This window comes from Aedes aegypti, chromosome 1, assembly GCF_002204515.2.
Source record: "Aedes aegypti strain LVP_AGWG chromosome 1, AaegL5.0 Primary Assembly, whole genome shotgun sequence".
Taxonomy (NCBI): Eukaryota; Metazoa; Arthropoda; class Insecta; order Diptera; family Culicidae; genus Aedes; species Aedes aegypti.
In genome coordinates, this window is record NC_035107.1 from 73780520 (window position 1) to 73808056 (window position 27537).

A 27537-nucleotide genomic window follows, 5' to 3' on the forward strand; every position below is an offset into this window, starting at 1 on the left:
AAGCGTCAAACTCGCGCAGTGAAACATTTCAACTCACCGGTTCCGTGCGAGTGATACCAAATGTTTTTGCTATAAAAAACGCCCCTCGACCAGTGACGGCCACAAACGCCCTGCTTTCCGAACCCCTTCCGTCGAAAACGGTTTTGGAGCTAATCCGAAAGGCTGAAAATCGTGAAAAGGTGGAATTAAGGTGAAGATGCATCGAAGCCAAAGTTCAAACGTAAACGTAAAGCCCCACGCACAATGTGAGCGGCAGCGCGGTACAGCGGCATGACGGCACGCCCATCTTGATCCACACCCCACTTATCAATCCCATGTTGACTAAATCCTTCTCAACATTGACTCGACAAGCAGAGTGTAGCTCAAGATGGGCCCGCCGTCATGCCGCTGTGCCGCGCTGCCGCTCACATTGTGCGTGGGGCTTAAGCGCTGGTAAATTCGGTTGTTTTCTATACAAGCGGTAAATTCATCTGCTTCATTGAGTTTGCCTCTTGTATGCAAACCAACTAAATAATAATGATTTTGTCACACATTTTTCGATTACTACCACTGAGATATGAGCATCAATCACGGTTGTTCTTTTCATAGGGCCCATTCACAAATTTCATATCGCTTTAGGGGGTGGGTGGGTATCCTAATCTTGTTACGGCTTGTACAAAAATTGTAGAGAATCTATACAAAAAGCGTCACGAGGGAGTGAGTGGGTGCCCAAAATGCACAATTTCAGCATTATGAAATATGTGAACAAGCCCATAGAGAATTTGTTACGTGAAATTTGAGACAAATGCGCGTTGTTTTTTAAACTTTACAACATCCCGCGGTGTGTCAAATCCGCACTCCTCCGTATCAGTTAATATTGTGCTTTGTTTTGGTAGATGGATTATCGGGAAATTTGTGTATCGCACTAAGTTGTCTTTATAATAAGAAATATCCATTTCTTGCTGTTTGTATTTAAGGTGATTATAAAACGAAGCCAAACTTTGAATTTTCAAGTGCACAAGACGAGAGTATCTGACAACAGATCGCATAGAAAACCAATCAACTTGCTTGCTTCCTGGTGGTGACCAGTGGGATAGATTTTAAACGCGGAGCGCTGATTGGTTCTCAAGTCTTGTGCTCTTGAAAATTTGAGGTGTGGCTTCGTTCTATAATCACCTTAAAAATCAAACCCAGCTGTGGTATTCGGTAATGATTTTCCTTTCTTCGACCGAACCGACGCACTGTTCTCTCCAAAAGTCGTACACAGAATGAGCGCACTCAGCTTGATAGTTCGTCCACGCGAAGCTTTCAACCACATTTTCGTTACTCCGTTATATGCGAAGCTTTACGGCCTTTTCGGACCGTGTTGCCAAACAAGCGTTAACGTTTTTCATTTTGCTTATTTAATTTGTATTATTATGGTCTATACAATTTGTTTATTTAATTCCATATTTATTATTTTATTTATACTGTTTCTTCTCCATTACTACACCAGCCTGCAATTTTATTATTATCAGATCGCAAAAATAGTGACTTTAGTGACTATTTTTCTGAAAAAAGTGACTTTAGTGATTTTTTGCTGGAAATAGTGACTTTTTAGTGAACAGGTCAAAAAAGTGACCAAGTCATCAAAAAGTGACCTACTACCAGCCCTGCACTTCGAAGGTCACCAAGCAGTGGCTCTAAATGTTTTTCCATGCAAATGGATCCCTACTTATTTGTCGATTAAATGTACGCGTGAAGGTGTACATTCACCCAACAAATGACGGAGGTTTTTCTATCCAAATGCAAATTAGCACTTGGTTGAATCATTGCTACATTTAAAAAAAATCATTCAATTTTTTTGTAAACAAACATACTTGCAGCCCGGCTGAATGCACATGATTTTGCTAAAACGTAAATAATTTTCGTTGGCGCGAAACCGATGCACTGCCTTTTCTTGCCCGCCAACTGCGAAAACAAAAGGTTTGGGTTTGTTTACAAATCTCATAGTGACAAAAATGGCCATTTTGAACACCCACCCACCCCTTGATGACGCATTTTGTAAGAATATATTCCGAATTTTGTATGACCTGTAACATCTTGTAGACACCCACTCATTCCCTTCAGCGTTATGGGAAGTATGCACTTTAACAGAAAAGTAAACGCCTATCTCGATGCGTGGAAAATTTCTGGCAAGAAATGCTCAAGAAAAGCATTTTTCTTTGATCGCAGTACGCAGTTGAAAAGAAATCTCAAGCACAGGTAACAGACGTTGAAGTCCGATTGTAAAACTGTGTAAGCCAATTAATGGTCATTTTGAATGGCAACACAAGTAGCAACATCGTGGTGGCGCTGTCATCGCTAAGTTCCCATGACGATGTCAGTGGTGAATATAAAATATTTCAAAATACTGATATTCACCACTGATTGACGCAATTCGCTGTGTGGCGGCGCTAGTGGTTGCAAGGAGTTTCAATTTGAATATTTACACAGGTTTTCAGAAAATTTTGTTCTAAACATCTGTTATCTGTGTCTCAAGTAACACCAAGCATTATAATATTGCACGTATGCTACTGCATATCAACAATACTGACGCGACTTTGCTTTTATTCGACAAATTACAAGAGCTGTCAAGCAAAAGAGCATTAACGCTACATTACAAATGTACCTACATTGATACCTTGATGGCTACAGCTTAGCGTCATGCCATTGCCGGGCGTATTGTAGAGCTCCATCTTCGTCGGACTTGGGCGAAACTTCTCCAGTTGCCCCGAACGTTTAGGGTCGCCAGGTCCTCTTCCACTGCGTACAGCCAGCGTATTCGTGGTCTTCCCCGAATACGCCGACCTCTACCTGGTTCCCTGCTGAATATTATTTTAGCAATTTTTTCTTCCGACATTCGTACTAAGTGACCAGCCCACTGAAGTCTGCCGTATTTTACACGATTGATAATATTCGCATCTTTGTACACTTGATACAACTCGTGATTCATGCGTCTGCGCCACACACCATTTTCGAGTTTCCCACCGAGTATTGTCCGCAGCACTTTACGCTCAAAAACACCGAGCGCTTTCCGGTCTGATTCTTTCAACGTCCACGCTTCGTGCCCGTAGAGAGCCACCGGAAAAATCAATGTTTTATACAGGGCGAATTTTGTTTCCGTTTGCAAGCTGCGGGACCTAAGCTGGTTACGTAGTCCGTAGAAGGCCCTATTCGCAGCCGCAACACGTCTTTTCACTTCGCGGGAAACGTCGTTGTCACATGTCACAACCCGAGCGACACACATGTTATAATTGTATATTATATCAACTTATATATGACTAATTTTGGTCATATATCAGTTTATAATACACAATTATAACATGTCTGTTGCTGGGGAAGTGTTTCAAGGTAAACAAATTCTTCAACAACTTCAAACACATCCCCACAGCACCTACACCACCATGCCTGACTCTACACACCAAATTTTTATTGCTGGAAATCAGCAAATTTTTGCTGATATTTTTTGTGCTGTAAATCCAGCAATCTTTTTTATGCTTTCCAGCAATTGAAAATTCAATTCGTTTTTTTTAGTTTTTAGTAGTTGGTAATTTCCATATAAAATATTGTAATATGGTTTGTTATTATACATGTGAAACACTTTTATTGTTATTCAATAATTGAACGCTTAAATCGGAACAACAAAAAATCATGCGCGGGGGGGAAAAAGATAGAGCCGATCCAAATTTCGCTTGTCCAAAACTGTCACCATCCTAGAATACGATCGCAAATTAATATTATGCATTATTAAAATGTTCCTTACTTATTAGATATCACCTAGAATTTAGATATGTACCACAAACAAATTCAAATAAATAATGAAGTAAATAAATTTCAAAACAGTTCGAACAAAAGGAGTGATAGAAAATCTCCGGTTGTGCGTTTGACAGATCGATCTGTTTGCTGGTTTACAGCAAAAAAAGATTACTGATGTAAAATCAGTAATAATCTTTACTGATTTACGGCAAACATTCAAATCTGTCAAATGAAATACTGTAAATCAGCAAAACTGAAAGCCTTGACAAGTGTTCAGCAAATCATATTGCCGAATATCAGTAAATAAACCGAAAAGTACTGGTTACCAGCAAAACTATGCATTGCTGCAATGATTTCAGCAAACGAAATTGCTGAAACATGGATAGGAAATTTGGTGTGTATCTCTGCCTGCAACCATGTACTTTGTTTTGGTAGAATTAATGGTCAGGCCTATCCTCGCTGTCTCCCTCTTCAGAGGCACAAAGGCCTCTTCCACTGACCTGCGGTCGATTTCAATTAGGTCTATATCGTCCGCAAAGCCAAGACGCATGTGCGACCTTGTGATAATAGTACCATTTCTCTGCACGTCAGATATCCTAATAGCACCCTCGAGTGCAATGTTGAACAGTAAATTCGAAAGTGCGTCTCCCTGCTTCAATCCGTCTAACGTTACGAACGAGGTTGACACCTCGTCTGAAATCCGAGCACTTGATTTCGAACCATTCAGCGTAGCACGTTTCAGCCTAATTAGTTTCGCTGGAAAACCATTTTCAGACATTATCTGCCAAAGCTCAATTCTTTTCATAGAGCTCCACCGGAATCTCGTCCTTCCCAGCAGCCTTGCAGTTCTTCAAATCGCTGGTAGCCTTTTTAACCTCTCCTATCTAATAGCTAATTTGCACATCGTTCAGATTAAAAATGGGTCAAACGTCATTTAGCTCATGAAATGGAGGAAAGTGAAATGGAACGCCGTGGATCGGAACGCAGAATCAAAACAAACCAGTGAAAGAGGTAACCAAAAACGCGGTTCTAGGGTGACTAGATGTTCAAATTAAAAATGAACCCCGATGGTTTGCATGAGGTACCGTTCAAATTAGCGGGGGTGCACGATAGTAGACTTGAATGGAGTGTTAGCGATGGGGTCCACTGCTCGGAATTCGCCTTCTCCGATTCTCGGCCAGCGTATTTCCTGGATATCTGCCACGTTCACGCCGACATTCCGCAATTCACGGAATGGACCGACTCCTGGTCACACGCGCGGGTTCATTCAAAGTTCTCACGTTCCAAGATCCAACTTTCCAATCATTGTCCTTTATTCGTTGCCGGGTCTGTTGCCGTAAAATCAATCCGTTTGCTCTACTTTAGCCTTTCTTGGTTGGTGAAGAATCTTAGTTAGGCCACCTAACCAGGGTTGCGCTACCTACATCGTGCAAGAGGGGCTGCCTCCTCGGTGCTGACACGATACAGCAATGTCCGTTTGTTCTTTACATGATGACCACGGTCATAGCCATCACAACCATCCACCTTTATCAGGGCTTTGGACCTGTAGCTCTGGTTCTCAATAGTTTCAAGTTCTTTCGGACATGCTACTATGGTGAGCCGTCATGCGCTAGCGGTGTTACATTACAAATGTATCAATGCACTAATAATCATTTATGTATTGCTTGGTTGCTTTATAAACATTATTGCATTAGTTCGACTATATCATGGCCACATGTAAACTACTTTAATGGTAGGCTTGTTTATATATTGCTTTATATAAGCAATGATAAAAATGCTCAATGGTTACTTGGGATGTCAATTCAAATGGACCTCACTGTAGAAGAATGTCTTGACCATTTCTTCCGCAGAAATTTTTACTTTTCTTGAGCGGAACAGCATACTTAGCTTTATGAAATATGTGAATGGGCCCTTTGACGTTTCCACATTTATGAACCCGCCCGTACTTTTGCAGTGCGGGGTCCAGTAGGAAACTGCGCAAAATTTGAATCGGAATATTCTCCCTTTTCATATGGGGCTCTGCACAAAAATCATTCATTCTCTCTCACTCTTCCATGAAATTAGTAAACAACAACCCGTCAAATACCCATGGGCCCATTCACAAACTTCATAACGCTGAAGGGGGTGGGTGGGTGTCCTTAAAATGTTACAGCTCGTACAAAATTTGTAGAATATTCGTACAAAATGTGTTATGGCCGGTACGCTGATCATAAGGGCCCATTCACAAATTTCATAACGCTGAAAGGGATGGGTGGGTGTCGTTAAAATGTTACAGCTCATACAAAATTTGAAAAATATTCATACAATATGCGTTACGAGGGGGTGGGTGGGTGTCAAAAACGTCAATTTTCGGCGTTATGAAATGTGTGAATAAACCCTAAAGCCCCAAGCACAATGTGAGCGGCAGCGCGGTACAACGGCAAAATGGCAAGCCCATCTTGAGCTACACTCTACTTGTCAAGTCAATGTTGAAAAGGATTTAGTCAACATGGGATTGATAAGTAATGTGTAGCTCAAAATGGGCATGCCGTTTTGCCGTTGTGAAGCGTTGCCGTTCACATTGTGCTTGGGGCCTAAGTACTGTGCAAAAGGATAGGACAAGAAATGATTATCATTTCAAGGAATGATTCCTCTACCGAAACTACTTAAGCTGTACTGCCCATAAAGGCATAACTGTCCCATATGAAATTAGTAGGCATTGAGAAAACAGCGCTCAAAGTTTGAAGTTTGCATTTTCATACACATGTTTATAATTTTGGAATGCAATATTCATTTAGCTCCACCCCTCAGAATACTCAATTTGCTAATATTGATCAGTAAAAAATATCAAGTTCAGCATAATTCAAGTTTTGCAGTTGCTATTGGCACAGATAACTATTAGGGTTCAAACTTCATATAGAGACTGTTATTCCTTTATTTTTTAATATGGGACTGCACCAACTTCATATTTTTCCACAACATTTTCAAACAAAGTGTATAGATTTTCATATGCCTAGTGAAGTGCATATTAAAGCTAAGTATGCTGTTTCGCTCAAGAAAAGAAAAGAAATTTCTTGACTGAATGGGTCAAGAAATTTCCTACAGAGAGCCTCATTTGAAATGACATTTCTTCTCAACTGCGTACTGCGATCAGAAAAATGTGATTTTCTCGACCATTTCTGGGAAGAAATTTCCCACGCATCGAGATAGGTGATTTTTTTTCTTGGCAGTAGCAAACCAGCCTAAAACATAAAGGTTGCGATGAAAATAGGTGTTGGTTCGAAAATCAATATGGGACAGTTATGCTTTTATGGGCAGTGTACGCTGCTGAGAAGTAGAGCTGATTTCATAACGTCGGAAACAACTGCCATACAAATCAAATGGAGCCAGGGTTGGGAAAAAATCTGAAATTCACTCTACAGTAGCCAAGCAAAGCCAATCACAGTCAGCGAAGCCAGTGAAACTCACGCCCATCGCTGCTGTAGGCAAAATGCCTTGAAAATAGCAAAACACCCGTTGCTAAGGGCAACCCAAAACTACTGTAGAAAAATGTTCTATTTCCCGCTGCATTTCCCGCATTTAGAGCCTTCAATGACACTCATGATTTTGAAAATTCGTGCACCCAACATAGGCTACTTGATGAGATTCACGTTTTTGAACTACTGTACTGGAGAGCCACGTGATTTTCGCGAAAATTCAAGCCTACTACTATTACCATTCCCAGCACTGAATGGAGCTGTCACTTTTCCGTATGGAAAAAAAAAATGTGCCGCTCAATTATTCCGCAAGATATTGCGCAGTTCCCACCTTATTGGACCCCGCACTTCAGAAGAGCGGGCGGGTTCATAAGTGCGGAAACGTCAAACCCTTTGTTTTCGCCGTTGGCGGGCAAGAGAAGGCAGTAAATCGGTTTCGCGCCAACGAAAATTGTTTACGTTTTTTAAAAAGCATGTGCTCTCAGAAGGGTTGCTAGTTTGTTTGTTTCATTTGTTTCACGAAAACTTGCTTGTAAAACATTTGTAAAAGTATGTCAGCCATTTGAGATAGGCTTGTTCGATTATAATTAATTGTGACAATGATGCAGTCAAGTGCAAATCTGCATTTGGATAGAAAAACCAGTGTAATTTGTCGCGTAAATGTACATTTGAAGAACTTTGGGTATGGATCCATTTGCTTAGAAACATATTGGAACCACTGCTTGGTGACCTTCAAAGTGCGATACACAACTTTCCCAATAATCCATTTATCAAAGCAAAGCACAATAAAGTGACACTTCGCTCATACTGGATCGACTGTCAAAATTACTTTGGTAAAAAAGAGAAATTTCAAAGCGCTCAATTACGTTTCAGGTGCATACTACGCATTACAAGGGGTGGGTGGGTGTCAAAAATGCCCATGAATGCGATATGAAATTTGTGAATGAAGTCCATACTAAATAAATCAAAACAGAGTAGAGCCCCATTCTCACCTGGCATTTCTGCCTTTTCGTATTTTCGGTTCTCTCTCCAATTTCTCATCTTGACATTCCGCCTTACCGTCTTTCGACCCACCAGCCTCATCCCTCTTTTCCCACTTTTGACAGCTTGCGTTGCGTCGTGTTTGTGGCTGGCTCTCGAAAAATTTAGCGATATCATAATCGCCTCGGAAGTGTTTTCCTACCAGGAAGTGTTTTCGTGAATCTCGGGCCATTTTAGTGGAAAAAAGTGAATCTCATCTCCCGTTGTGTGCAAAAATGGTCTAATTTCGTTGCTGGCAGTGCGCGGTGCTCCCCTCGGGTGGAATATGCGTGCTTTCGATGGGAGACAATGTCCATCACCAAGATGCAATGACTTCGAATAACAGCAGCAGCTCCAGTAATCCAATACCAAGTACGGCCAGTGGGAATAGCTTGGTTCCATGTATTACTAACAGTAATAGCAGCAGCAGTAGCACCTCGACCACCACCGCCACCAGCACTTCCGATAGCTCCTCGTCTGCTGGGGGAGCTGCGGGTGTTTTTACGACTAGCACCTCTATCAGCACCACCTCCACTGCTATAGAGCCACCTACCCTTTGCGTTCGAAGTAGCTCCGCCACGTCCAACATTACTGATAAGTCCGATAACGATAATGTGGACACTGCTGGGAGCAAGTCGAGCGATAGTGGCAATTTGGCCTCCGCAGTAGACGGAGCCAAAGCGGACAAGGGAACCGACAAGAACTCCAAATCTCAGAAGAATCTAACCGAGAGGGCGAAGAAAACCCCCTGGTATAATGCAATTTATCCGTCGTACAAATCGCGAACCGAAGATTTTAAGAAACTGTTTAAAGAAGTGTCCGACGACGAGCGGCTGATCGTGGACTATTCCTGTGCGATCCAGAAGGACATCCTGGTGCATGGCCGGTTGTATGTTACGCAAAATTATCTGTGCTTTCACGCGAACATAATCGTCTGGGAGACGCGGCTTTCGATCCGCTGGAAGGACGTTACGTCAATTACCAAAGAGAAGACGGCGCGAGTGATTCCGAATGCGATATCGGTCTGTACTGGAAATGAGAAGCACTTCCTCACCTCGTTCACTTCGCGCGACAAAACCTATCTTATGCTGTTTCGGGTGTGGCAAAATGCGTTGATGGAAAAACCGATTAACCCTCAGGAGCTTTGGCAGTGGGTTCACACGTGTTACGGAGACCAGTTGGGGCTGACCAGCGACGACGAAGATTACATCGATCCGTACGATAAGAATACGGAGGGCAATTGTACCGTCGCCATCGTTGGGGACTCGCTTGTAGAAGATCTCGCTATTATTAAGGACGTCGTCCATCTCTCGGACGAACCGACTACGACTATCATCATGGTGGCCAAGGAATCGAAATCGAAGAAAACGGCCCACGCGAAGGCCGCCTTCAATCCGGACAGCAACATGTCCACCCCATCCGAACTCCTTCCGACGGACATGTCCGACTCGACAGACTCCGCGCCGGAGGAGGAGTTCTTTGCCGGGGTCGAGTGCAATTCGCTACATTCCGGACGCCAGCTGGTGCACACCATTCTTCCCATTAACGTTGACATTCTATTTGAGCTGCTTTTCTCCAAGTCTAAATTTTTGACCGAGTTTCACAATACGCGTAAAACTACGGATATGATCCACGGCGAGTGGAAGGTGAACAAGGACGGGCTGAAGGAACGGGTCGTCTGTTTGACCATTGCCATCACGCAAACTATTGGGCCGAGGAGTGCACAGGTATGTACTTGGAAAAATCTCATCTCTTTTTGTCAGTATAAGCAAGGGCAAGGTTCTTTAAGGCGTACGATTTGCTGAACACGACCTTTGACCATAGGACAGCTCAACTGATTGTCAGATTAGAATCTTAGAAAATGAAAATGGATTTTCCGAAAGAATAATCTTTACAAATATAAAAGTGTCTTGGATACGGGTCTACCCCGTTTGGCATAATGCCGTTTGGCATACAGTCATTTGGCATAATCGCCATTTGGCATAATAGCTGTTTGGCATAATTGTGAAAAATATTGAATTTGATTAAATTCCTTCCATTAAGCAAAGGGGTGTGGATAAACTGCTCACGATCGTACATTCCGTTGTCAGTTATTGATAGGACATACTTCTAATCTTCATTTTTCAAAGAAACCAATATCTAATGAAACTTTTGGAATTGCATTGTACATGACCATTGTGTCCGGGATATTTTAGCGCATGTTTAACAAAAATGTATCCAACGCCTAAATTATTCCATGTCATTTGGAAAAAAAGGAACATGGTATTTTACGACGCATCATATGGTACCGCATATTACTGTATCACTGCAGTATCTACCTTTTTCAAATTATGCCAAACGACCATTATGCCAAACAACTGTTATGCCAAACGACTGTATGCCAAACGACTGTATGCCAAACGGCATTATGCCAAATGGCATTATGCCAAACGAGGTAGACCCCTTGGATACAATGCTTGGGGACAGTAAATTTGACTATGTCCATAGTAGCATCCACTACAAAGCATTGTATTTCAATCCGTGACACCCACCGTACAACACAGTGTGGTCAAAAGTATGATGCTAAACTTCTCAAATCAAGAATGTTTCTAGTCAAAAATACTACAACTCTGGTTAAATCAACAGAAGAAATTTTCTTGTGTAGTGATGTTGACTATGTTTTGGTAGAGTTAACAGATTAATGTAGTCGGTTGAAAATCGTTGGTGCAGTTCTTAATTTTACCATGGATTCAGTAGTTTCTACAATAAAATTCATTTCAGTGTATGGTTTTAGAAGAATGTATTTTGATTTTTAATACTAGGTTATCTACATATTCAGAAAACATTTTTCTCTACTAGAACTACTGCTTGCAGTGAATTCTGCACGGGGGGAAAATTTGGTAGAAACAACCAATCAGGCTTTCTTTCAACCAACATATTAGGTTGTAATTTACACAAACATAATCTTAGTTTGATTTTACGCTGTTTGCAATAAACTAGAATAAACTAGTATTTTTATAAATTTTACCTTTGAAATCGGCCAACATTTGTTTGAAATAACCTAAGAGCTGGTTATTCAATTTGACATTTGTAAAAACAATCAATATATTTCTCGCATAATCTGAGATAACGCCTTAAAAGCCATTGGTAACCTCGTGTGTAGCTAGTTGTTTCTGAGCAAACCGATGAATAAGCATCCAAACCAACACCACTGGCAGGTAGAGAATGACCCTTTCTTCCTCATAACGTTGTTAAATAACGTGTAACTTCATTCAAATGCTCATAAACAACGAGCTACACACACGGTTACCAATGGCTTTTAGGGCGAGATCATAAGTTATGCGAGATTTCGTTGTTTTGAACTTAGAAAAATAGATTGAAATAACCAATGTTCATTTAAAATTTAACTACTTTTGTTTGTTTTCATCAAATAAAATGGGAATCCTACTTTGCTTTTATCATTTGAATTGAACTTTTACAAAATCAAAGATTTGATGGAAAATATTTCAAATAAAACATCAAACATATTTTTATTCCTATTCATGCACAGCGATTAAATTTATACTAATTTCTCCATTGTTGGTTGGGGTATGCAAGGAACTGACGATGCCATGGTCAATGCTTCTTTCTAAAAATACAAGACATTTTAAATACCTACACAGATTTAGGATTTTATTAACATTTTGTTAACAACATATTACATTTCATTTGCCGTAGCAGTTCAGATTTTTTACAGGTGAGTTGATTTCACCTGCTTATAAGAGAAAAAGTTCTGAATATACTTAACCTAAACATATAACGCATTAATCGTGGCAATAGAAGATTGTAACGATTTTTGCCTGGAATTATTGATATTTTATTTGACATTTGTTCTAATGTTTCAACATTGGATATTCTATGTAACTCATTGGTACTATACCCAGAAAAAGCTTCAGAATCATTTTCAAAATTTTATTTTGAATTCTCTGCAGAGCTTTCTTTCTGGTATTACAACAGCTAGTCCATATCGGTACAGCTACAACATGGCTTTCCTGAAAATTTGTTTGAATATCAAAATGATATTCATGTATGTAGTGGACATTCGCGAAAAACGAAAACTGATCGCCGTTCCTAGCGTGGACTGAGCGAATTCGATAATTTGACGGTGATCGTGCCGAATTCGAACGACGCCATTTTGTATCGGCGGTGCGCGACTCCCTAGAACAGAGTCATTCGTGTGAGAACATTGAATGCGAAAACAGCATGTCTGCGAAAGGCAAAAATAAGAAGAAAGCGCAGGAACCCGGTCAGCCCGGTGATGTAGATCTTGATTCTACTCTGACCGTGGGAAGTGGTTCGATAAGTGAACAGTTAAACCAACAAAAACAGAAAGAAGAACGAAGAAGAATTGGTGAAGAATTAAGAGTGTTGTTGCTGAAAAAAGAATCGGTGAAAATGCGATTGCTTCGGGTGCAAGGTGCGCTCACTGCGGGTCCGGAGAATGCGGAGAACAAACATTTTATACATCTGCAGCAGAAGTTAGTGGAGACAGAATACGCCGACTACAGCTACTTCCAGAATCAGCTATACGAGCTTTGTGTCCCCGATGAAGTGCGATGTGAAGAAGAAATGAACTTCATTAATTTCGAGGCGCTTTACAATCAGCTATTAGAAGCGGCTGTCAAAAAAGAAGCTGCACCAGTTGAGAACCATCCAGGAGTTCTGTCGTATGTTCCGCCATTAAAAGCCCCTTTGCCAACTTTCGATGGCAACTACGAGAACTGGTTCGCTTTCAAGAACATGTTCACAAACGTAATGGCCAGATACGAGTAAGAAGCGCCTGCGATTAAGCTCTACCACCTGCGCAACGCTCTGGTAGGTTCTGCAGCCGGAGTTATTGATCAAGATATAACAACCAATAACAACGACTATGAGGCTGCATGGGATACGTTGCGCGAAAGGTATGAAGACAAACAGGTAATCATCGATAAGCACATCGGTGCCATTTTCAATCTGCCAGTAATGAACAAAGATAGTGCGGTAGAATTGCGCAAGATCATCGACACATGCACTAAGAACGTCGACGGTTTGAAGAACTTGGAGCTACCAGTCGATGGATTCGGCGAGATGATGCTGCTAAACGTTTTGGCGAAGAAAATGGATATCGAAACGCGCAAAGCATGGGAGCTGAATAAGGGAAACCAGGAACTGCAAGATTACGACTCTACGATGGATTTTCTGAAGGAAAGGTGCCGAGTTTACGAGAAGATAAGCCGAAGCAGCAAGCCCGTTGCGGAAGCTGTGAAACCGGTTCGTGCCTCAGGGAAACACGATATGAAAGCCCAGAGTCTGGTGACGACTACAGGAAAGTGCTCGCACTGTAAAGTGAACAGGATACAGTACTAGCAACTGCAGTCGTGCTGGTTTACGGAGATGGAAGGAAGCTGGTTCCATGTAGAGCAGTACTGGATTCAGCATCACATAAGCACTTCATCACCGAAGAATTTGCAAGCAAACTGGGCCTAAAAAGGAAGCGAACGAACTACAAAATTTCCGGTATTGGTGGAAACGATACGTCCATTCAGTTCAAGGTACACGGCTGACTGAAGTCCAGGGTAAGCGAGTATGAATCCCCTTGTCTCGAACTGTTAGTTGTGAAGAAGATTACAAGCGATCTCCCAATGACTGGTTTTGACGCTCAGCAGTTGAATTTTCCGACTGGACTCGAGTTAGCAGATCCAACGTTTAACGTACCGGGTCCGGTAGACGTTTTAATTGGCTCCGGACTTTTCTTCAAGTTATTGAAACATGGGCAGTTGGATGTGGGAGATCACCTACCAGCTGTGCAGGAAACACATTTGGGCTCGCTAGTGAGCGGAGTGGTACCGACCAGTCACACCAACGTGGGCCGAGCACCTTGGTACCTTGGTCACCGAGGAGCAATTCTCGCTGAAACCAGGCCGCCATCGGCACCCATCGTTAGAATTCCAATTTTATGTCACTGATCGCTAGCTTTCGATAAAACTTAAGGGTGGTCCTTTTTGTTTTCTCAAATTGGTGGACCCCTCGTACGCCAGCTAGCTAAACAGTTTGCAAAAAAGCCCATTTTTTGATAAATCTTGGGTATTTCTTCACGTGATATGTCTCATATTTCCCTTGGAACACATACCAAACTTAATGGCATCGTATAGAGAAAGGATATAGCTTTCATTTGAAGTTAAAAAAAATCCGGCGGCCATTTTGAATTTGGCCGCCATCTTTAATTTTGTTAGAAAAATTGTTTTTTCACCATTAGCGCACCGCTCGTTTTGAATTCTGAGATCACCATCAGAAAGCTGAGGAAAAATTGCGTAAGATAGGCTACAGAAACTAGGTGTGCAATGGTATTTACCCTATGAAATGAACGATTTTCTAAAACATGTTCCACGATTTTGACGTATATGGCGAGTTCAATCATTTTTTGTACAACAAAGATACAAGTTTTCAATAGTTGGTGTATTTTTCGAGTCAGATGAAGAATAGGAGTATTATTTAGACTAGAGTGATAAAATCTGGCGGCCATCTTGAATTTTGACGCCATCTTGATTTTGACTAGTAGAATGAATTTTTCACCTTGATAGCACTCAGCATGTCGAATTTAGAGGTTACCAATAAAAACAAGGTTACGTATACTCTTGTTCTTATTATTCTTCATTTTCCTGACGTTACGTCCCTAATGGAACCGAGCCTGATACTCAGCTTTATTAGTTATAAATACAGGTTATTAAATAGGAATTTTCTTTTATAATACGATTTTTAATAACAGAATATTTCTTCGACATATCTTTGAATTCAGTTATTATGAATAAATAAATTTAATGAATAAAAACCGTCCAAAAACATTGATTGAAATAAACAATTTTTTTTTACCATATGCCTTTTTTGTCATCGAATGAAGTTTATAAATTGTGCGTTGGGACATTAGTAAGTTTTGTGGAAATATCTGTAGTTTTAACGTAAAACATTTCCAAAAGTGCATTAATTTAGAATGGAAATCTTAAATTTTTAAGCAAAAAAAATCCTTGATTTTCTGAATTATAAAGTATTGTTTTTCAGAGGCGTCGCGTCCACATGTGCAACATGTGCACTGCACAGGTGACAAATCGTTCATCATAACAACCTACAATTTCTACTATTATTGAAGTACGATTCTTTAATTCTCTCAATAAAATTTAGCCTATTTCAATAGGCAAATATTTTCAAAGCTAAACGATCACTCCGACATCTGGTGGCTAGTAGGAGAACCGGCAAAAAAGAGGTTGAGTTGAGAACTTACCATGTGCAGCATAGGAAGGACCACACAATTTACACTTTTTCTCGGAATGGTTATTTTGTAGACAATCAGAGATCATTGAGAAACAGAATAAACTTTTTTTCCTTTGAAAATGTACAGATCCGGTCAGTGCTCATGTACGATTAGTGGGATAAAATTGGAAAATTGGTGTTTGGCAACATAGGTTATAAACTTCCGGATTCTTTGTTAGTGGTTAAATTTGTTGTGAAATCACACGTGTGGCAAGAATAATGGTACAAAATGAGTATGCCAATGGAAAATAGATCAATAATCGATTGATTATGAACTAATTTTTGGGAATTGAATTTTGGACGTAAACAAGCATTTTCAGTGACATTTCACTCGTTCTTCCCCAGCGACCTCTATGACGGTGGCGCATTATATTTGCCTATTATCTTTATCATTGATCATCGCAATTTTCACCTTTCAAAATATTTGTTGTTATATATTTGCTGTTCAAATTAAATGCAAAAGCTGTTTGGTGCGGCGCGAGATCTGTGCCCTAATTTGCCCTACGCGCTCAGTGCGATGCATGCTACGCAACACTTTGTTCCACGCTACACGTTGCTGCTGTGACGATGAAACCTAACGTGTGCACTCTCATCGGGAGACGCGTTGCCTTTCGTCGTACACACAATCCTGTATATGTGGTAAAATGTTTTTTGCACTACAAATGCCAGTGTGTAAATAGCCAAAGCGTCAACTCTGGCCGGTGCACAGTCTTGCCACATCAATCTGTGCGAGCGTGCGGTGGAGAGACAAGAGACAAATCAATCCACGAGAGAGATCCATTTTGCTTGCTCTCTTTTTTTCCTTCGCGCTTTCAACATCACCACGCTTGTGGTGTGGAGAAGTGTGGAGTACTGGCGTGATTTTTTAGACGGCTGACGGTAAGAAGTTTCTGTAAGTTTGAGACTCAGGGCCTGCGCGTTTTTTTTTGTATAATACTGGTTGAGAACCTCGCTTCCAGCATACAGTATTAGCGCGGTGGTACTTGTGATGGTCAATCAGAAGACAATCAGAAAATGAATTCAAAAGCGGTCGTGCCCTCCGTACCGTCATCGTCAGTATAACGCTTGTGGTGTGGTTTAAAAGCGAGCAATTTTCTTGATGCGTGCACCAAGTACACGAAGCGAACGATCTTGTATTAATTCTATGTAAAAATATGTGGGTTATGATCACTAACTCTATATTGCAATATTAGTTAGAATCCAGTGCTTTATAAATCGAAACTGATGACCCGCATAATTTGAATTATTTTCATATGTAATTTCACAATTTCCCCATAATGATGACTAATCGTTAAGGTGATTATAGAACGAAGCCACACCTCAAATTTTCAAGAGCACAAGAATTGAGAACCAAACAGCGCTCCAAGTTGAAAATATATCCCATTGGTCACCACCAGCAAGCAAGCAATTTGATTGGTTTTCTACGCGAACTGTTTTCAGATACTCTCGTCTTGTGCACTTGAAAATTCAAAGTTTGGCTTCGTTTTATACTCACCTTAAAATTGAAAAAGTGAAACAATAAAACTAAACAACCCTATTAGCATCTGCAATCATAAATATTTTTAATCAACTGAAAGACTAGAATCAACTGAAATAAAAAACGTTTTTAGGAACTGGGTCGGTTATCAGCACATAAATAAACCAACGTCAAGCAAATTGTAGTTCGGTCGAACTTGAATCGGGTTGGGGTTGAAACTGTGGTTCAGAACAAGTTGCGCCAGTTCCAACCTAGGTTCAAAAACGAATTCGACATAAATTAGAAGTGCACAGGTTGATAATTAGGCCACGCGACGCCTCTGTTGTTTTTACTAACACCCAACATGCATGTGAAAAATAGTGAAATTGAAAGGTGAGAAGCAGGCTTTGTTCTAATGTGGACGTAATGCCGAAACTCAGGTGAATCATTTTGAGTTTGGAAAATCTGGTGGCCATCTTGGATTTCGACGCCATCTTAGTTTTTAGCAGTAGAATGATTTTTTTCCATCTCAGCGCTCTTCATGTTTAATTAATTAAAGATCTCCGTTAAAAAACAAACAGATTCTTTATTTCTTATCTTATTTTAGCTGTTCAACAGATTGTTCATTTCTATCAATGGTTTTAGATCAAATAAATGAAAGAATTAATGCTATTTTTCAACTCGCAGATATGCAGAACAATCATTCAGGTGGCAAATAAGCGTTAAAAAATTCTACTTGTTAATTTATTTTTGAAGCTTAGGGGCTGGCTCTATTCCAGTAGGGACGTAACGTCAGGAAAATGAAGAACAAGAAGAATAGTAAGTGTAACGGTGGCATTAAAATTCAACATGTTGAGTGTTATCAAGGTGAAAACTCATTCTACTACTTAAAACCAAGATGGCGTCAAAATCCAAGATGGCCGCCAGAATTTTTCACTCAAAATAATACTCCTATTCTTCATCTGACTCAAAAAATACACCAACTATTGAAAACTTGTATCTTTGTTGTACCAAAAATGATGTTTGCATTGATTGCACTCGCCATATACGTCAAAATCGTGGAACATGTTTTAGAAAATCGTTCATTTCATAGGGTAAATACCATTGCACACCTAGTTTCTGTAGCCTATCTTACGCAATTTTTCCTCAGCTTTCTGATGGTGATCTCAGAATTCAAAACGAGCGGTGCGCTAATGGTGAAAAAACAATTTTTCTAACAAAATTAAAGATGGCGGCCAAATTCAAAATGGCCGCCGGATTTTTTTTTAACTTCAAATGAAAGCTATATCCTTTCTCTATACGATGCCATTAAGTTTGGTATGTGTTCCAAGGGAAATATGAGACATATCACGTGAAGAAATACCCAAGATTTATCAAAAAATGGGCTTTTTTGCAAACTGTTTAGCTAGCTGGCGTACGAGGGGTCCACCAATTTGAGAAAACAAAAAGGACCACCCTTAAGTTTTATCGAAAGCTAGCGATCAGAGACATAAAATTGGAATTCTAACGATGGGTGCCGAAGGCGGCCTGGTTTCAGCGAGAATTGCTCCGAGGAGGATGTCGGCAAAATACTGCAACGATTCTGGCAATTTGATACGTATGACGAAACAGCAACTACAGGATTTTCATCTGAAGGCGATAGCGTAGACACCTATAAACGTGATGCGGGTGGTAGATACGTTGTACGTTTACCCTTCAACGACCTGAAATCGCAGTTAGGAGACTCGCGAACAATGGCTGAAAAACGTTTCTTGGCAGTTGAACGGAGATTAAGTCAGGATCCGCCGTTGAAGACGCAGTATGCTGCGTTTATTCGAGAGTACGAGGAGCTAGGTCATATGAAGGAAATAGGACCGGATGCTGATGAAGACCCTGCAGGAGCATACTATTTGCCGCATCATTGTGTTTTGAAGCCGACCAGTTCAACAACTAAATTGCGAGTGGTATTCGACGGCTCAGCTGAGTCATCCAGTGGTGTGTTTGTTAATCAAGCAATGATAGTTGGCCCAACGGTCCAAAATGACCTGATTCCCATATTGCTCCAATTTCGATCCCATCGGTATGCGATAAGCGCTGACATACCGAAAATGTACAGACAAGTGAATGTACATGATGACGACACCAGTTTTCAAAGAATTCTCTGGAGGGACACGGAGGATCAACCTCTGAAAACGTACGCTTTGCAGACGGTGACATACGGGCTTGCTTCGTCACCCTTCTTGGCCACGATGGCACTTCGACAGCTCGCTGAAGATGATGGTCACAACTACCGTTTTGATTCATATTACGGACACTTAAGGACTCAGAGAAATATAACTCAGCATAGAGCATACAAAATAAATCATTCTGTATGATTCCTTAGCGCTATCGAGCGTCAGAAGCCCTTTACTTTCGAACGGTGGGTGAAGAATACGCTTCCGCAACTTCAATGATTTTAAATAAATCAAAATGTGTGGTCTTTTCATGATTCTTATTCCGGACACTTCCTCACTTTTGCCTCATATTCCGGACACTTTGAATCGAATTCCGGACAGCTCATGATAATCATTAATGGAACAGTCAAATCATCAATCGAAATCGTTAAACCACCAAAGATACATCTAAGGTAGTTGGGCATTATAAATTTTCAAAGATATTTATGGAAAAAGTTTACTAAAACGAGCCTTGAAATTGAGAACTTTTGAACAGCAAAAATTGAAACATTTCGCGTGAAATGTTTCCCATACAAAGTAGAGTGTCCGGAATTTGAAGCTGTCCGTAATATGAATCAAAACGGTATCTGCTAGCGGCGGAGGCGGTGAAGAAAACATTTTACATCGACGATATGCTCACTGGTGCGGAGACGAAGGAGGGTGCTGCTGAGCTGCTGCGACAAGTGCTGAGATTATTGAGCGGTGGTGGATTTAGTGCGCACAAATGCCAGAACACCAAAGAGAGAAGATAAGTGAAATTGAAGATCCAGACATTAATATAGTGATGAAAACACTGGGCATTGCTTGGAATCATGTAAGTGACAATTTTACGATTTGCATTCCAACAATGAACCCAGAACAAAACGTGACATTTACAAAGAGAGTGATTTTGAGTGAAATATCCCGTATTTTCGATCCTCTGGGTCTCGTTGGACCAGCGGTTACAGCGCCGAAGCTCATTATGCGAGAGCTTTGGTTGTTGGATTTGCGCTGGGATGACCCACTTCCGGAGGCTATGGTCTCCTTGTGGTTGGAATTTCGATCGAAGCTGCAACATCTCAACGGTTTCCATATTCCAGTACTGCAATGTACTTCAATATAGCAAATCCAGGATTTTACCGAAAAAGGAAGATAAGAAGACGATGGTTACAACTCCGAGAGCCGAGCTACAAGCAGCTCTGCTACTTTCTCGACTCACGCTAAAATTGTTGAAGGCATTGGAGGTGCAGTTCTCAAGAGTCGTTCTTTGGAACGATTCTCAAATCGTGTTATGCTGGATCGCTAAGCCCCCTGAAGCTCTGCAAGTTTACGTCGGAAACCGTGTGAAGGAAATACAGTCAGCTACGGAGGGTTTCGAGTGGCGTTATATTCCGTCCAAGTCAAATCCAGCAGATTTGATATCCAGGGGTGTGCAACCGCATCTGCTTAAGGATCAGAGCATTTGGTGGAATGGTCCGCCTGTCTTCGATTGTCCAGCCGATCGGTTTCCTCCTCCGTGTGCCATATCAGATGAGGACTTACCAGAGCTAAAACGAACAACGCTAGTCATCGTGACTGCAGGTGGAAGGTTGAAGCTGTTTTTCGATCATTCAGCAGGCCATGGCCTACGTGATTCGATTCACTGATTTCGTTCGGAGCGGTAAAACGGCGTTGACAAAGGGATTGTTAACAGCTGATGAGATGAGAAGAGCTATGCTGCTTATCGTTCGACTGGTACAGCATGAATGTTTCTTGACTGAAATACAAGCGCTGAGCGAGGGAAAGATTTTCAAATTACCGTTAAAATGTTTGAACCCGTAGAATCAAGAAGGCATGCATCCCATATGGTAGTAAGCACCTGTTCTTGTTGCCATCCAAGCATCCAATAACAACTGCGATCATACGATATCTCCATAAGGGTAACTTACATCTCGGACAACGTGGGCTGCTCGGGATTGTATGTCAACAATTTTGGCCTCTCAGAGCAAAGGATGCAATTCGAAATGTAATCCACAAGTGCACACTTTGCTATCGCTTGCGTCCGAAACGTGCAACACAATTGATGGGCGATTTACCAGCGTATCGTGTCCAAGGAGCATACCCCTTTGCAACTGTGGGAGTGGATTTTGCTGGACCTTTTACAGTGAAGTCATCCGTGTCTATCAAGAAGCCATCAATGACGAAGGGGTATGTGTGTGTCTTCATTTGCATGGCCACTCGTTCCCTACATTTAGAAGCAGTATCGAATTTATCAACTGACGCCTTCTTGGGAGCTTTGCAGCGCTTTGTCAGTCGGCGAGGAATTCCAGATAAAATAGTTTCGGACAATGCTACCAACTTCATTGGTGCAAGCGGCGAATTGGAACGGTTGGCGACATTGTTCAAGTCAGAAATGCATCAGAAGAAGCTAAACAAGCTTTGCACGCAGCGCAACATCGACTGGTCGTTCATTCCGCCTCGCAGTCCTCACTTCGGAGGTATGTGGGAGGCTGGGGTGAAATCGGTTAAACACCATTTGCGGCCCATTATTACTGGACACAAGCTGTCGTTTGAAGAGCTCTGTACAGTTCTTTGCCAGATTGAAGCGACACTGAATTCGAGGCCCTTGACGTCTTCCTCAGATGACCCGAACGACATGACAGCAATTACCCCTGCCCATTTTTTAATTGGGCGTGAATTTCAAGCGATCGCCGAACCTTCATATGGGAACATCAAACAAGGACGACTATCTCGATGGCAAAAGTTGCAAAGTATGAGGGAGAAATTTTGGCAAACTTGGTCTGTTGACTATCTACATGAACTGCAGCGACGACAACGTGACTTCAAGACAACAACTTTCAAGATTGGAGCTCTGGTGTTAGTTGCAGATGACAATCTGCATCCTTTGCAGTGGAGCCTCGGTCGTATAACCGAACTACATCCAGGTGAAGACGGCTATCCAAGGGTGGTCACTTTGCGAACAAAAAATTCCATCATCAAGCGTGCGGTGAAGTACATTTGTGTGCTTCCAATAGATACAGAAGAGGACAAGCCAGATGACTTTTGAAATCCAAGGATTTCAACGGCGGAGGATGTTTTGTGAATTAAAATTGCATTTCGTTCAATGCGTAACACATTTATGTCACACATACCACTGAAGTTCAAATAAAATTAGTTATTAGTAGAAAAGCTCAAGCGGGTGGTCGCGTTTTATTTTCCTCTTCCGTATTGAGCCGAATTTCGAATACAGTCCACTTTGATTACGCTACAGAGACATTTTACATATTTGTTACATGTGGCTTGAATGCCCTCAATGTGATTTTTAAAAATTAAATTCTTAACTAGCATGAGCCCTAGATACTTAACTTCATCTGACCAATTTATTGGAACCCTTTCATCGTGACAACATGTCTACTTGAAGGTTTCAAATAAAGAGCTTTTGGTTTATGTGGGAATATTATTAGTTGAGTTTTGGAAGTATTAGGAGAAATCTTCCATTTTTGCAAGTATGAAGAAAAAATAACCAAACTTTTTTGCAATCGACTACAGATGACACGCAGGCTTCGTCCTTTGGCGGAGAGACCTGTGTCATTCGCAAACAAGTATTTTTGACATCTCTGAGGTAACTCAGGTAAGTCAGATGTGAAAATATTGTATAATATTGGTCCCAAAATGCTGCCTTGGGGAGCACCAGCTCTTACAGGAAGTCTTTTAGACCTGGAGCTCTGATAATTAACCTGAAGTGTACGATTTGACAGATAACTTTGAATTATTCTAACAATGTATGTAGGAACATTAAAGTTTTTTAATTTTACGATCAAGCCTTCATGCCAAACACTGTCGAGTTTTTTTTCTATATCTAGAAGAGCAAGACCAGTAGAATAGCCTTCAGATTTGTTGGAACGAATCAAATTTGTTACACGTAAAAGTTGATGAGTGGTCGAATGTCCATGGCGGAATCCGAACTGTTCATTGGCAAAAATTGAATTTTCGTTGATGTGGACCATCATTCTGTTCAAAATGTCCTTTTCAAACTGATTGGACGATAGCTAGAAGCTTATGCAGGATTTTTGTCTGCTTTTAAAATTGATACATGTCACATTAATATTCCTTACCTTCCCCGATGACCGGCCGGCGTCGGTTTGACTTTTTAATGTTTGGATTTCTCGAAAGTTGAAGATGGAAAGCTACTCCCAAGCTACATCTCTTGATTCCTTGTGCAATTCAATTATTCTGTTTAATCACGAAGTAGCAACTACGAATTGTATGAATTCTTTTTTCTTATCTACAAAATCTTTCAGATTTTAGGAATCATAAAATTACAGCCGTCATTCATTTGGTTTTGAAGCCTATATCCTAATAGAAATAATTTTATTGAATAATCCAGATTTACCACATTTTGGGACCCCAGGAACAGGTTCCGCATGAAATGTTTCAAATATACATAAAGCTACACTGGAAAAGCGAGGATTAATCCGTACTTGAACGTATTCGTACCAAAAAAAGTAAACTCTAAACTCCAACTGTTCTTTCTCATCACCGCCAGGTGACGGAAACGCAAGTCATGCGCGACTGCAGCAAACCGGGCCAGCTCTACTCGATCGATGTCAGCGCAGTCCAGGGTGGCATTCCGTACGCCGACAGTTTCTACGTCACCCAGCACTACTGTATGTCCCGCACCAAGGACGACCACACGGTGCTCTCCGTGCACGCTCAAATCCACTACAAGAAGAACATTTTCGGCTTCGTGCGTGGCTTCATCGAGAAGAACACGTGGGTCGGACTGGAGGATTTTTACAACGCTCTGCTCCGAAGCCTCCAGAGCGAATACTGCATTCCACCGGCCAAGAGCAAAAGCCGTCGATCTCGAAAACCTGCACCCTCGCAGCATGCCAAAGTACAGGAGGAACCGGCAGTTCTGCGGAGTGCTCCCCTCCTCCCAACGGCAGCCGCGGCCAGTGCTTCCTCCAAACCTACCGCCCCGCAAACGTTCTTCTCCTGGTTCGTTGTGATTTTGTTAGTGATCTTACTATCTATAAATGTTGCACTGTATGTTAAACTGTGGAATTTGGAGGGCGAAAACGAAAGCCTGTTCCGGGCGGACACGGCTGCCGCGGCCATGGACCAGAAGATTTTGAAAAATCCCCCCCAGACGCATGCCGATTGGCTCGCGCTGCTGCACGAGCAGGAAACCAAGCACGCCAAGGAAATGATCAAATGGCAGCAGGTTTTGCACACAGTGACCGATCTCCTTAGGAAGGTAAGCAGTATTTGTGAGAATATTCCGACTAATGTTACTAGTAGTGATCAAACGCACCCGCCACAGCAACAGCAAGAAGCTTTCGGCATGGACGAATTGTAGAGTACCTATACCTATTATTATTATAATAACGCACGGTAAAAGTTGTGAAAAGGTAATAAAGTTTAAATTTGACTATAGATGATATAATCATAGTAGGGGAAAACCGGTTGTAAGTCGTTTTTTTTGGATCCGAACGATTCCTGGATATGACTCAGAATGTTTGTTTTCGAGGTCGAAAAAATAGTGTTCACGCTACATCAATGATTCATTACGCTATCTTATCAGCTTCATTGATAGATAATTTTTCCACAATGAACCGTTGTTTGGGGCAGATGTTGAGACAGCGAAGGTATTCTTATCATTTTTTTTTTTTCAGTAGTAAGTCTCTTATCGAGCCAAGTGTTTCCACAGAAAAGCGACAATGATCACTTGTCGAATAGAAGAGGTAATCAACGATTGATACGGCGAAAATATGACGTACCGCTGTACGAATGGAACTACACACAAAGATCCAGGGTCGATAAGCCTTTCTTTCCAAATTTTTAGATCATGCAATCAAGGCAAGTGGTACAATCTGGACAAGATTTAAAGTTTACATTGTACACCATAGAAAACTTGAATCTTTCAAATATCGTTACTTAGTTTGGTAATTTGTTTGCTATGCCATACAGGAATCAAGAAAACAAGATTAATCCACACAAAACCAGGAGATAAGGGTTTTTATAAGAATTTTTCAGAGAATCCGTGTTACGACAAATATTACCGCTCGTATTCATGCATTTGCCCAAAGTTTCCTTCAGGTACTATCCTAGAGGTTTATTCAGGAATTCATATGTTGCTCAAGGAATTCCTTCATTAATTTCATTCAAGATACATTCAAAAATTGTACCTTGATTTTTTAAATGATTACTTCACGAATTACTCCAGAGATGCCACTATCAATATCTTCAGGAATTCTTTCAAAGATTCTTTTACAAGTTTTTTTTATAAAAAAACTCAGTTATCCAAGAGTTCACCCCTTCTATCGATAACGCTAGAACTTTCGTCCTAGATTTCTGTTCAGGTCATTTTTATCTTTAAATTGAACTAGTATTTTTCCAGGGACGCCTCCATTGATTGCTTAGGACTTCCTCCAAAATTGACGTTCAGGATGTCTCTAAGTATACACTAGGAATTTACCTTTCTTTATTGGTGAATTTTGTATAGGCCACCTAACAAGGATTGCGCTGCCTACATCGTGTTAGAGAGGCTGCCTGATCGGTGCTGACACGATACAGCTTTTGTTCTTTACATGATGACCACGGTCATAGCCATCACAACCATCTACCTTCATCAAGGCTTTGGACCTGTAGCTCTGCTTCTCAATAGTTTCAAGTTCTTTCGGACATGCTACTATGGTGAGCCGTCATGAGCTAGCGGTGTCGATCGCAGGTCAGTGGAGGAGGCTTTCATGCCTCACTTAGTGCGAAAGTTCGAAGAAAGAATTGCGAAAATAATATTTAGCAGGAAACAGGTAGAGGTGGGTGAGTTCGTGCAGGACCACGAATAATATGGCAGTACGCAGTGGAACAGGACCTGTTGACCCTAAACGTTCGGGACGACAGGAGAAGTTGCTTCCATGATTTCTTCAGGAAGTCCTCCAGAAATTCACTTAAAAAGTTTCCAAAGAAAATAGCAGACCTGGTAGCGAATCACTTTTTAGTGCCTTGGTCACTTTTTTCGACCTGGAAACTTAAAAGTCATAAAAAATATATGCAACAAAAAGTCACAAAAGTCAACAAAAAGATCTGATGATAAATCAACGATAATCTGGATCAGCTTCTTCAACTAAAATATTAGGACAGTAATGATTTACTGTTTTTTTATTATTCTAATGCAAACATATTTTTATCCTTCAGCATATTGAAGTGTCTATAAAGAAAGAGATTATTTGCTAACTGCTTGGAAGAATTCTGGTGAATATCGCACAGACATTTCGAACATAATACAGTACTGACCCGATTTTGTCAGCCCCCGATTTTGTCTGCCCCCGATTTTGTCTACCCCTGATTTTGTCAGCTTTTTGACCCGATTTTGTCAGCCTATTTTAAATTTGTCAAAAACTGTTATCGTCATGTTTTACCACTTCTTCTTCTTCTTTCTGGCGTTACGTCCCCACTGGAACAGAGCCTGTTTCTCAGCTTAGTGTTCTTATGAGCACTTCCACAGTTATCAACTGAGAGCTTACTATGCCAATGACCATTTTCGCATGCGTATATCGTGTGGCAGGTACGATGATACTTTATGCCCTGGAGGTCGAGAAAATTTCCAACCCGAAAAGATCCTCGACCAGTGGGATTCGAACCCACGACCCTCAGCTTGGTCTTGCTGAATAGCTGCGCGTTTACCGCTACGGCTATCTGGGCCCCATACCACGTTTATATTGAAATTTATGTTTTACCACGTTTATATTGAAATTTATGATGATGATTGATGCCATGCACGCATGGGCGTAGCCAGAGGGGGCAATGACAATGCCTTTTATTAATTGTTAAAAATTGATATTACCAATATAAGGGAGGGGGAGCCCCTGATAAAAAAAACTGGTTACTCCCATATCCATCGTTCTCTTAAAAGTCCATGTAACCATGTAACACGTAAAAATTTGAAAAACAGGAACAAAATAAAATGACCTGATTTTGTCAGGTTCCCCATTTTGTCAACCTAAAATTCATCGAGGGGCTGACAAAATCAAGTCCTTACTGTAATTGTCATTATATATTGGGTTTTATAATAAAAGTTCTGGTATAGATTTAAAATTTCAATTCCTGTCAGACCTGCTGAGTTTATTTAGATGAATTTTTTGGATAAATCAACGGTGAATAGCCTAGTAGTCCAGAACTTGTTCGAAAATTTATTAAGAAATGGATTCACAAAAATTTTACTGTAATTTTTAATAAATGTGTCAGGGTTAGGACATGGTTTAGATCAACTTTTTCTATTTCAAATAAGCGTTTCTACCGTGAGGGCACCATTCACCGCTCATTTAACAGCATTTCAACATGCAAAATTCTGTCAAAAAATCGATTGTTCGATATTTTTCACAACTTTTTGTGC

General features: G+C 40.9%; 1 protein-coding gene across 1 annotated transcript; it reads left to right on the forward strand.

Moving 5' to 3' along the window:
* Positions 1-8309: 8309 nt before the first annotated feature.
* Positions 8310-24604, forward strand: LOC5574250 (GRAM domain-containing protein 1B). Its single transcript, XM_001661255.2, has 2 exons — positions 8310-9958; positions 23686-24604. The coding sequence occupies exons 1-2, from the start codon at positions 8531-8533 to the stop codon at positions 24499-24501; spliced, it is 2244 nt and encodes a 747-aa protein (XP_001661305.2). The 5' UTR covers positions 8310-8530; the 3' UTR covers positions 24502-24604.
* The last annotated feature ends 2933 nt before the right edge of the window (positions 24605-27537 follow it).

Excerpts from the sequence above, each read along its gene's own strand:
- LOC5574250 (XM_001661255.2), top strand. The coding sequence starts at position 8,531 with ATGGGAGACAATGTCCATCACCAAGATGCAATGACTTCGAATAACAGC. Across the intron at positions 9,959-23,685 it reads TTGGGCCGAGGAGTGCACAG|GTGACGGAAACGCAAGTCAT; the intron begins GTATGTACTTGG and ends CATCACCGCCAG.